Source organism: Cynocephalus volans, chromosome 3, assembly GCF_027409185.1.
Source record: "Cynocephalus volans isolate mCynVol1 chromosome 3, mCynVol1.pri, whole genome shotgun sequence".
Taxonomy (NCBI): domain Eukaryota; kingdom Metazoa; phylum Chordata; class Mammalia; order Dermoptera; family Cynocephalidae; genus Cynocephalus; species Cynocephalus volans.
The window spans coordinates 116,309,812-116,322,968 of record NC_084462.1 but is presented as its reverse complement, the minus strand read 5'-3'; the positions used below and the strand labels follow the sequence as shown (position 1 = coordinate 116,322,968).

Below are 13,157 nucleotides of genomic sequence, written 5' to 3'. Positions count from 1 at the left end.
TATTACTAAAAGAGATGACAATGATATTCTAATTGATAAGATGGTAACCTGAAAAGAGAAGTAGTCTTTCAGTAAATATTTGTTACTTGAATGAACATTTGTAAAGTGTTATCTTGGCACCATTAGTAAAGGTGAACAGAAGGTAAAAGTACATGAAACAAGGAAAAAACAGAAAAAATACATATATGAAAAAGAAAGGGCCGAGCCCGTGGCGCACTCGGGAGAGTGTGGTGCTGGGAGCGCAGTGATGCTCCTGCCGTGGGTTCGGATCCTATATAGGAATGGCCAGTGCACTCCTGGCTGAGTACCGGTCACGAAAAAGACAAAAAAAGAAAAATACATGAAAGTGAAAGAGAATGAAGAAAGGAGAAAAGTGATGAGATTTTGTGAATGGAATTTTTAGGAAAACATTGGCTCAGCTTGTATTTTATTAAAAGAGAATTTGTTTTATGGTTTTGCAGATTTTGGTGATTCATTCTTACTTGGAGATGGCATTTTAGGTCAAGGTTTTAACAGCAAATGCTTGGATGTCTCCTATTTGTATGTTTCTTTGGCTGATTGCTTTTCTACATAGCAGACTTTTGTTTTTTACCAATGCCAAGTTGTAAATTTTGGAATGTAGTAAGAATTTCAGGTTCTAGTCATAATACTTGTGGCTTTAGAAATCTAAGCTGGTTTATAGTTTTGCTTTATAAAGTATGATAGAAAAGTTAGCAAAATGATGTGCATGTGTGACACTATAATACCTCTTTTACCTTATAACCACACCTTATTAACGTAAAGGAACACTAATGTTCATTAATAATATGTATAGCTAATTTATGTTTATATATCAACTGTTCAATATTTGTACATTGTTATATAACTTACACACTTAATATGTACTTTTTTTTTATTTTAAGGCTTTCATCAATATTAAAAACATATGGAAGTCCTTTGAAAACACCATCAGTAGTTTACAGACAAAGACTTTATGAGCTGTTGATTTTATTACCTCCTGAAACCTATAAAGGTATGTGCCTTAGACCAAAATGTTTTATTGTTAATGGCTAGTACAATGCCTGGAAAGTAATAGTCACTCATTAAATACCTGAAGAAATGAATTATATTGGCAGTTATTTAGTGCCTTGTTTCTAGGAGAGTTAGGAAGTTCAATCTTAATCTATGTGTTCAACTTTTTATAGTAAATAAAATACATTTTCTTAAAAACCTGCTTCTTCGTGTCTTGCTTTCTTCTCTCTTTTGGGAAAAAGTCCCTAGTTCTACTGTGTGTGGGAGAGTGGTTCACAAAGACTGATGTAATTCTACTCCAGGATCTCATACAGTATATATAATGTAAATCTATTATAAATTTGGCCATTCTTAGTTTCTTTCTAGAATTATGATCTACAGTTCACATTCTGTTTCATTATTCTATTCTTAATTCTGCCCAAATAAAATTTAATATTGAACTTTCAAGGTATAATTGATTTCATAAAGTTGATAATTTAGTTTTTGTTCTTATTATGCTGAAAGATGACTTTGGATTACTGGAATACTGCAGTTGGTAAAATAAACTTGCCCCTACTTTAAAATTAGTTCTAAAATCTTTCTTAAATTTAAAATATAGTTTTAAGAAAATACATTGCTGCTACAACTGAATAATTCAAGATGCTTTTTCTAAGAGATGAAAATTGGAAATTGTCTCCTGCAGGAACCTCTATATTTTTTTAGTCTTAATAATTTTCAGCCAACTGTATTAAGTTGAAAGTTATCACAAATATATTTCTTGTAAAAGTACATTTATTTACTTATATCCTTCTGCAGATAAATGCTATATAAGAAATATCACATTAATTCACAATATTAACTTAAAACTTCCATCTTGGTCATTATCATTTTGTGAGTGATATTGTTCCTGTTAACTCTCTTCCTGGTTCACAGATGTACCTAGCAAAACATTTTCCAGAAAGTAAGCATTTAGTATATACTACTTCTAGATAACTGAAAAGATTTAATACATTGCCATTTCTCAGAAACTGTATCAAAAGAACCATTTTGGTATGCTAGGCACTGTGCTAGAAATTGTATATATCACATTTCATTTATCCTTGGATAATACAATGAGCTAGTTATATTTTCCTTATTTGACAGATAAAAGCTTAGAGAGATTATAAAACCAACTCAAGAACACATATCCAGTAAATAGTGGAATCAGGATTAAAACGTAGGTTTGCCTCATGCTGTGCTGCTTCTCTATTTATAAGTAACCTACAAGAGACCGAATAAAAAGTCACACCTTAGTGATAGGTCTGTCTTATTCTATGTTATCTCTCAATATAAAAGTTACCTGCTAGATATTTCGTAAACAGCTGAGAGATAATTTCTGTGTTCCACAGTTCAGATAGCTGTTAGGTTGTGACAAAAGCAGTTCCCTTTAGATTTTTACCACAGTATTTTGAAATTTATTTTCAAACTACAGATGAAAAAAAGTCTTTTTCCCCAAGTCTTCATTAATCATTTAGGAGTACAAGAATATCAACTTGAAATCTACAGTGTATATTCTGATAAATGATAATGTAAGTCTACCGTTGAAGAACTTGAATTAGGGAGGGGGAAAAAGTCTTCTATGTTTTTGCAGTGGTATTTCCTCAGAACTGGAGTTTGGGAATGCAATCATGAGTCCTAAAGAAATAATGAATATATACATATGTATTTAAAATCAGTTCCAGAGTATTCATTAGGAGACAAAGTCAGGACTTACTATGAACTTTTTGGGAAAACATCTAAATTTACCCTCTTTGTCTTTTTCAAGTGTATCTACTTTTCTAACATGACTTAAAGGAGAAAAATAATTTATAGAAAAATGAAAATATGGTTATATTGCTATTTTTATGTTTCAACCAAAAATAATAATTCACCACTTTGTGTCCTTTTTCCATCCTTACAACAGTGGTAATATAAGTAAGGATTTTTTTTCTTATGGACTTTTGAATTTTTTTGGATTACTCTTTAGATTTATATAATATGCATGGAGCATAAGAGTCATAACTTTACCATTAAATTAAAAATTGACATTTTAAATAGTGTAGCTCATAGTATAACAGTAACCTATAGTAACTTCTAAAACTTTTACACAAAAGGAAATAGTAGTCTTTAAACTTATTCATCTAATTAATTTGGAAAATATGACTAAGTAGCAAACAAAAGTTCTGATTATAACAGTTGCTGCAATGTATGGTCAAAAAGTCAGTTTACAAAACAGTAAGAAACTGCTTTTGTTATATGTATTTAAGAATTGAAAAACTTTTCTTTATGGTTATCCAGCAGATTCTGGACTTTTGTCCTAAGGATGACTTAGGTTTTTGAAGTTTGTGGAGTAAAACTTGAGCTCTTAGTTTCATTTGCCATCTTAGTTTTGGTGTGGATCCTCTTTCAAATATTTTCATATTTTCTATACTGAAAATAGCTCCTCTTTAGCATCAGAAAGTCAATGATGAATGTCCACAACAAAAGCATATTGCTTCATTAAGCCTTCACTGATCTCTGTTCACCCTCCCCAATTCCTGTTTGTAATCTCTCCTTTTTCTAAATGTAATTTTACTTTTGTTTTCATCTTTTGTGAACCACAGTACTTACATTATGTTATGTTAAATATGTGTATTAGTATCCCATGTTTTATAGCTTCTTGAAAGGAAGATAAAATACAGTAAAAATTTTTTCTCTGTAGCATTTTAAACACAATTTGAATGAATGAATTGATCATAGTGGTTAAAAACTCAAGTTCTAGAGCCTGAATGCCTGGGTTTCAATCTGACTGTGCTATGTAAATGCTGTGTAATCCCTGCCAAATTATGAACTCTCTGTTCCTGTTCCCTCATCTATAAAATGACAGTACTAAACTGACCTCATGAGATTATTATGATGTTATATGTAAACCTTTCAGGACATTTCTTGATGTATGTTGTCTTTAATAAACATTTGTTGTTGCTACTGTTACTGCTACTAATGATGTAGAAAATAATGGCACGTGAACCCTTTCTAACTCATTCTACTGCTTCTAATAGGCAGACATCACCCCAGTTCTCATTTCATCTTAATGCTGTTGCACAAAGAAATACTTGCTAAAGTGAACATTTCTTTAAAGTGATTTTTGCTCATTCTTGCAGTACTTAAGTTACACACTGGGAAAAGTTAAGTTCTCTGGATAAATTTTCCACTGATAATCCACCAGAAATTATGATAAAACATCTTTGAGAAGATAATTTAGGTTGATGTGATAAATGGACCAACTTTTCAGAAATATATATATGAGAGACAACCATATGTTATTTCATGTCTTGTGGAAGAACACAGTACCTATCTATGAACTAGCCTGCCACTCCCCAAAAAAACCACAAAAATGAATCCCCTTAGATTGAACTACTAATTTATGAAGAAAAAGTGCAGATGATAGAGGAACAAATTAAACTATGCTAGGGGGCTATAATAATAAAGACTATAGAAATTTCTCCAGAACAAATAACCCCATTTCTTCAAATAAATTACAAGGGGGAAAAAGGTAGAGGGAAGAGAATATTAGTATGAAAGAAACTTAAGATATATTGACTAGCTTCAATGTGTATACCTTGCTTAGATCTGCTTTCAAACATAGAAGCAGATAAAAATAGGCATTTATGAGACAACAGGAAATTTGAACACTGAATGGATATTTGATGTCTAGTGGTTTTTAAAAACAGATTATGATAGTGGAATTATGGTTAAAATAAATTGTCCTTAATTTTAGTGAAATGAAATGAAATTTTTATGGATGAAATGATATATTATCTAGGGTTTGCTTCAAAATATTATGGGGATTGTGGGATAGTGAGTGGGGACATAGGTGAAACAAGATTATTCCAGCCAGTGAAGGTGATTGATGAGCGTTTGCTAAGTGAGTGGGATGGGGGTCATAATACTATTATGTCTCCTTTAGTATGTTTGAAATTTTTTGAAATAAAAATGTCTAATACTAAAATTTTCAGGTTATGCTTTTTAAAAACAAATATAATTACCTGCTTTTGTATCTGTTCAACTTTTTTAAATCTATTTTTGTATATCATGTCATTTTATTAAAATGATGGTAATATTTACTCAGTGTCATAAGGTATATACACACATACTTTGAGATATCTTTTTAGTATTCATTCTTAGCCTGTGACCAGCAACACATATTTGAGCCATTCATCTGTAGAGCAGTTTTCAAGGATGAGAAATACAATCTTTGTCTATGATATATTAAAGTTGGCCAATGTGTGGATTAAATCTAAACCTGGGCTTTTAAAATCCCATACTCTAACCAGTTAACTGATTGTACTAAATTGCTAATGGGCTGTTCTTCTCTGACCCAACAGGAAAGCTCTGTTCTATCCTCAGAGAGGTGGCTGCTGACTTGACTGCCCCTGATATACAAGTGGCAGCATCTACATTTTTACTTCCTTCTCTCTGTCATCAGGATGATCTTTTGATATTAAGTCCTTTGCTACAAGAGACTGACCATAAATTTATTGAAGAACAGGTATGACTATTTTAAAATAACTCGGGTAGATTCAAACTGTGAACAGTGATTTTAAAACCTTATATGCTTTTTTTTTTTTTTCCTTTTAGCTCCTGCTTTGCAATGGTGTTGCTTGTGGAAGTCTCGAATATGACCCTTACTCTATTTATGAGAAAGATGTAGAGGGAGATTCGGTGCCTAAACCCCTGCCTCCAACACTCTCGGTTATTAGCTCTGCATCCAAGCTCTTTGGGGTTGTATGTGCTCATGTGGGAGAAGCTCAAAGGTAAGCATCTTCAGAGGTTCACTTACCCTGAAATATAATATGTAATTGCTTCAGTGAATGCATAGTAGAGAACTGGTGAGTAAGAAGAATGTTGTAAGAAGATTTCATTATCATGAAAGATTTCTTGGGGCTGGCCGGTTAGCTCAGTTGGTAAGAGAACGGTGTTGTAACACCAAGGTCAAGGGTTTAGATCCCCATACCGGCCAGCTGCAAAAAGGAAAAAAAAACGAGTTCTTATAAAGAACAGGTGAAATTGAGATAAGCATTCTTGTTTAATTATTCACTTGACTAATATTTAAAAGGAAATAACTAAATGCCTAAAACCACTAGGCACTATTGTGGATACAGTACTTTGCTCATAATTAGCTTTTCATCTAACTGAAAAATAAAAGTGAAGAAGTCAATAGTGGAATAAGAACATTGATTTATGAGCAGCTGTTACAAAGAAAACACTCGTTTTCTGCTTAGACCAGGTCTCATAGGCTTTCTTATCTTTAGTATTTTATGGAACCATTATAGGTCCAGGGATTAGACTTCAGTGGGGTGGATTTCAAAATGTTGATTTTTTATCATTTCGCTTAAAATGAACTTTGGACCAAACACACACAAAAAGATAATGTATGTAAGGTAATTGATATGTTCATGTGATCGTGGTAATCATTTTATAATGTATACATATATCAAAACATCACCGTGTGTACCTTAAATATACAATTTTTATTTGCCAGTTATATACCTCAGTAAAACTAGGAAAAAAGTATGACTAAGAACATTAATACATAGAGGTTTTCATCTTATGCTGTTGTGTGAAAAATAAATAAATATAAGATGGCACCACAAAACATGAGCTTTGGTTTTGAAAAACCAAAGCCTGATAATGATTTCTCATTGAGAATGATAGTTTCTTAATTGATAACTGGGCAAATACCTTTCTCAGGTCAAAAGCCACTATCCAGGAAATTCTCTTAGTATCTGAGAAACAAAATGGGAAATGAATCATTCCTATGGGCTATTCCAGTTAATAGTTTATAAATTATTACTATCCACACTCATTGATTTATATTCTTTCTTGGTGCATTACTTTCGGTGCATAGAAAAGTGAATGAAACATGTTTTTTTTTATTAGCTTCAATTGCAAAAGATAAAATGTATAACCTATAGTTCCCTGTGTATACTGTAACTATAAAGTTATGATTATAAGATATTTGAGATCATATACGACTAAATTATAAATGAATAAAAGATAAGAGGAAAATCACTGGTCTCAACTATTCTATGAAAGATTGATTCATGGAGAGGATGAGATTTGAACTAGTCTCTAACTTATTTTATAGAGTGTACAATTAATTTAAAATAATTGATTTGAATTAACATAGCAGTAATTACTGTGGATGAAGTAGGGATAGCCTTTTAAAGGGCAAAATATTTAAATTAAGCATGTTCTTAAATGGCTTCACTATTTTTGATAGGTCTAAGGTAAAAAGCAAAAAAGAGAATATAGTTCTTATAACCTTTCCTTTTAAAAAATAGTGATTTTACTATTCTCCTTAGAGAAGTTTTTCCTTTCAGATTTATTTGCCAACTTTAGTTTCAAGGAGATAATTTCTTATTTCTATTGTTTAAATTTAATGAACTTTAAAATGTACTTACAGTTTTTATTTCCCCCACCTAGATTATAATAATGTAATGAATATTCAAGAGAGGGGAGGTTTTGTTTGTTTTAATAAAAACATTGAGACCTGATAAAAGCAAACCCTATTACTCTCTCTGGATTCTAACTGAATAAAAATAGTAGGCAGTAGTTTGGAGATTTTTAAAGGAAGTGGTTTGGCAGGATCCCAGATACTGTGAGTCAAAAACAACTATCAGCAGTCTCCAGTGGGTGTCGTTAGAGAACCAGAGGAGAGAAACTACATGGATAGGAAAGTTAATTTCCTAATTTCCTGTTATCCTAGATATGATACTTGTTTCAAATGGCAGACCCTTTTTCTTTTGGCCTCAATATTTGCATTTCTAAGAAAGAAAGTTTTTAATTAAAGTACCTATATTTAAGAACTGAATATTTCAAAGCATTTTGTTGTTATTGTAGTTAGCCTCATGTTTAAACAGTTTAAAGGAAACCTTTTATAGCATCAGCTTGCCCTAAGATTGGAAATGTTTTTATATATTATTTATGCCTTTAGAAATTGACTTAAATTAGTTGATTCTATTCTGACTATATAATTACAAGAAAACTTCGTATTGCTAATATGAAAGCACTAAAATGTTTGTAAGTTAGCAAATCAAAATATTTTATAAAGAAAATAAGTTAAAGATCTTATTCATGAGTTGTTTGTGGGTACTTATAAATATATTTTGTCCCTAACCATGAAGAATGAATTACTTAACTCACCTGCGGATTGTTCCACCCTTTTCTTGCACATCAGAATCAGCCAGACAGCTTTTAAAAATACTGGATTCTGGTTTATTCGTGTGGTTTGCATACTATGGTGAGCGCTGGAATTTTTTAAAACTCCTTAGGCGATTCTGATGAGCAGCCTAGGTTGAGAACCACTGCTATAAATGTACTGTTTTTACTGATGTCACTTAAGAATTGATGGACAGAGAGGAAAAGCTTACTCAGTTGTAGTTCTCAATACTAAAAATTTTCATCATTATACATCCTCCCTGAAAATATGAAGTAAATCAGCATTTTTAAGTGTTACGTCTTTGCCTTTTGCTCAGCTATGTATTTTGATTCCAACTAGACTCAAAACTTTTAGTATTTATCATTTCCTTCCAAACTGATTATATGTCATCATTGATACTACTTAGGAATACCATTTCAGTATTACTAAGAACAAGTCATTTCCATCTTCCTGAAGATTCAGAATCTTTTGTTGAGATCTTTATCTTTAAAGTAATTGGTGTCATCATTTTGCCTTGAGCCCTTAATTAGTTAATAACATATTCATTCTGTCAGGACTGGGGACAAAAGATGGAGAAAAAGACTTTGGACTATGGCAGCCCTGTTCTTTGGTACATGAGTGTGGGCAAGGAAACAGTACAGGTCAAAGTTTATTACAGTATTACAAAATTTTCAAGCTCTAACCTTATGTATTTTTAGTACTTTCAATAAGATACAATTTCATTATAACATTTGTATAGGTTATGATCTATTGTTGTTTTAGGTTTTTAAACTTATAAACTGAGGGCCAGCCTGTGGCTCACTCGGGAGAGTGCGGTGCTGATAACACCAAGGCCATGGGTTCAGATCCTATATAGGGATCGCCGGTTCGTTCACTGGCTGAGTGTGGTGCTGACAACACCAAGCCAAGGGTTAAGATCCCCTTACCGGTCATCTTTTAAAAACAAACAAACAAAAAAAAAAAACTTATAAACTGGACCATACAGTTATAACCCCTTTGATGTCACATTTACCCTCCACAATCTTCCTGGAGGGTGATTTGGGCATAAATATGTTCTTGAAACAAAATGCCTTAAATATGATCTTGAACAGTGGGCAGAAATGTTTTTATATATATCTATCATGTTATTTATAATAAGAAAATTAGAAATGGCCTAAATGTCCTAAACTAGGGAATTGGTTAAATAAATTATTGTATCACCAGACTGTATAATACTAATAACTACTTTAAATTGTTTCACTTTAATAGTTAATAAGATGAGAAAATCCCTGATAATGTTGTTTAGGTGGAAAAAACAAATAAACCAAGTTATCAACAAAGTGAGTACAATATGATCCCAGTCTTCTAAAAATTATATCCATATTTCTAGGGAGAAAAAGACAAGAATAGAGATGCCAAAATGTTAATGATGGCTCTTTCTAGATGGTGGGATTATGGGTGAATTTTAGTTTTCTTTTCATGTGCTTTTCTGAATTTTTCAAACTTGTTAGGACAAACAGAATTAACCTTAAAATAAGGAAATAAATATTTTTGTCAGTATTCTTAGAGTACTGTAGTTTTCCCAATTCTTGGTGATCTATTGTTTTTATTATATACTATGAATTGATTTTACATATACTGCTTTGCGCAGTACATATGAAATACATATACCCTCACATCTTCCTCTTTAACTTCTCTCACAGTTGGATTTTTTAAAGGCACAATGCCTGTATGTATTTTGCTTTGAAAACAAAATTGCCATTTGGAGCCAAACTGTATTTAGGCCTTGTTGCCTCAACAGAATGAGAAAGATCTCATTAAGGACTCAGGGACATTTGGAGTACTTTAGGGTCAGGTGAAAGCATACCGATGTGCCGCCTTCAGCCAGTTGTGCCCTGTTTTTATCTACTTGATGCAGTTGTCACTTATGATTGTTCAACAAGCACATTTTACTGCCTATTACATGCCAAACACAAGATAAGAGGGGATCTTCAAAAAGTTTGTGGCAAGATTCATGTAGTCTTTTAATTCCATTTTTCCATGAACTTTTTGAAATACCGTCATACTAGAAAGACGAAGATAAATTGTTAAGGCATTGTTCCTGCCATCAAGATAATTTACAACCAAAAAAATTATCTTCAATATCTTTCTTGATTTAAAGGACGAGAAGGGAGGAAGGAAGTACAGGCCTAAGAAACAAAGCTTTAAAAGAAGAAATCAATGGAAAGGTGAGGTGGCTTAGTCAGTTACATATCTTTAGTCTCGACATAAGGAATTACTCTGTGCGCCATAAGGACCTGGAATACAATTCATAAAAGATACATAGATAACTAATGGACATATTCAGTCCTGGACTAAAAATAATGTATATATTCTTCATAATTAGAATAGTGAAAATTAGAAAATTCCCCTCACCAGTAGAATGGTTGAATAAATTGAAGTATATGTGTATAATGAAATTTGGGTTCACAAAAGTTATCAAAGAATAAAAATGATTTGAAAAGTGCTAAAGAGATAATGTTAAATGAGAAAAGCAAGGGTTAAAATTGTGTTTTGTGTAGTATGATCCCAGGTACTTTTTTAAAGTATAGTTGGGGTTGCAATGGGCTGTGCTGCTTTTCAACTATAGATGACATAAGTCAGTGCTAACTTTAAAATGAAGCAATGTAGTTAAATCTAGCAAGTCTTGGTATTAACAAAAAGTTGGTCAGCACTGAAACTTCTGTGGAAATGCTTAGGCAAAAGACTTAAAAGTTCCCTATAATCTCTTTCTGGTGTTGAATCCGGTGAAACTTGATGAGATTTGATAATTCTGGGTTAATTTTTTTCCCCCCTCTGGGTAGAAATCGAGAGGTTTTTTTTCACCAGTCTCTAAGGAGAGGAAGTGTAGTCTAGTACCTAGTAAAAGCTAAGGGAGAGGTCTGTTGGTTGCAACACTTCATATTGGTTAGGACTGAAAAGCAAAGAATAACTTTGTTTACATGTAAACTACCTTATAAAAAGACCAAATTCTGTAACATTAAAGGCCATGTGTTACATATAAAATTTTGTGTAGTTATATCAATATAGAATAAATTCATTTGTATAATCTCAAAATTTTGTTTCCCAGTTACTGGAATATGCACATTTACAAATAGGGCAGTAGTTTAAAGAACCTAGAGTATGAGGTTTAAATAGTATTGGGGACTATCCTGCTTTTAAGAGTAAATTGCATCAAGGTTCTAGGAAAAATAAAGATTCCAGAAAAGGGGGTTGGGGGGGGGACAAATGAGTTGATGTAAGTAACTTTTAGATTTGTTTTGTTTAGAAAATAGTTACTGAAATAGCTGTATTTGCCTAGGTAAAATCCTTATTAAGTGATATATTTGTAATTTTTTTCACAAAATAATACTTTTTTCCAACTGTCAGAATGACCCATAATCAAAATATTTTCTATTGGTTATGATATATTTTCTTTTCCTAAAATACTTCAAGGGGTTCAAAAACACTTTATCTCAGTTTAGTAGTTCCAACAAAGTAATTAACAAATTACTTGTTAGTACCCTTTAGCTTATTTTATCTTTATTAACAAATCTTATCTACTTGCTTTTAAATCTTGTTGCTTCTGATTTTAGGCTTCTTATACTGGAACAGCTTTTGGAAAGTATAAAGCACACAAAAGGAGCTCGTCAGCAAGTAGTTCAGTTACATGTTGTTTCTTCAGTTTCTAGTTTCTTGAAGGTAATTTAGTTTTTAAATGTTTGCTTACTTTTTAAAAAAATATTTGCCCAGCTAACTAGGTTAGAGGATGATGGTTTTTTTTGTTTTTTTTTTTTTGAGGATTATGTTTTTAAAAAGCTTTTTTTTCTTCATTCTTCTTAATCTCCTGATGAAAATTTTAGGATTTGGAATTCTCCTTTTACTTTTTCTTCATATGAAATGTGTTAGTCAGAAATCAAACCTATAATCTTGGTTTAGAGCCATGCATTAACCTACTCAGCCTGATATACTAGACCAGGGATTGATGGACTATGGCTTACAGACCAAATCCAGCTCTTTGTTACATTAATGACTTACTGTTTCTATGTAAAATGTAATAGGCTTCTTTGGTCATTCATTTTATGGACAGCTGTATTAATGTTCTTCTGAACACAATTATACCGCAGTAATAATTGTTTGTCATATTGTTTGCCTGGAGGTTTAAAAAAAATTGTTTTTTTGGCTGGCTGGTACAGGGATCAAACCCTGGACCATGGTGTTATCAGCACCATGGAGGTTTGATATTCTAAAGTGCTTTTTGAAAAAAAAAAAAAAAAAAAAATCAAGTTATGTTTGTATGATCAATGTGGATTTTTGTGTTCTGATTTTTTTAAGTAGTAATCCAAGTGTGAACATATTTGCTTAACCGGAATATGTGAGGGTACTTCAACAATTTTGTGAAAAAATAGAATTAAAAGGTAAAATGAATCTTTTTATGAACTTTTTGAAGTACACTCATACATTCCAAACTGAGTAAGAGAATTTACTGCAATGTAAGTTCGGGTTATTCTTTACATATTTCAGTATGTGGCTGGCTCCAAGGGAATTTTAGGTCCAGAAGAAATGAGAAGACTTGCCGTGACATTGGTAATGGGAGCCCTAGAAAGTCCCAACCCTCTGTTGAGATGTACAGCTGCAGAGGCATGGGCTAGGTTAGCCCAAGTGGTTGATGACGGAGCTTTTACTGCTGGATTAGCTCAAGTTAGCTTTGACAAGTAAGTGAATTTCTATTAAATACTCAAGAGCTATGTGTCACTGGGTATAGCCTTATGGTTTGTTCAAACTAGTAAGAACTTCATTCTGAAATTTAACTAAGAAAAGAAAAATTGACAGATGTGGGTATTTTAAAATAAAAGAGAACCCCCTTGGTCTGCTGGTCTTGGAACATAAAACTATTACTACTTCAGCTTTAGTCTTTTTATAATAAAAAAAAGATCACTATCTATAATAT

At 32.2% G+C, this 13,157-nt stretch overlaps 1 protein-coding gene across 6 annotated transcripts in view; it reads left to right on the top strand.

The window, feature by feature from the left end:
• Nucleotides 1-13,157, top strand: part of HEATR5A (HEAT repeat containing 5A) — a 94,617-nt gene that overhangs the window by 44,816 nt on the left and 36,644 nt on the right. For all 6 annotated transcript variants that reach the window (XM_063090255.1, XM_063090253.1, XM_063090256.1 and 3 more), the window contains exons 14-18: nt 903-1,012; nt 5,373-5,536; nt 5,626-5,801; nt 11,803-11,908; nt 12,731-12,921. In XM_063090255.1, the coding sequence (XP_062946325.1) occupies nt 903-1,012; nt 5,373-5,536; nt 5,626-5,801; nt 11,803-11,908; nt 12,731-12,921 (747 nt within the window). The remainder of the gene's footprint in view (nt 1-902; nt 1,013-5,372; nt 5,537-5,625; nt 5,802-11,802; nt 11,909-12,730; nt 12,922-13,157) is intronic.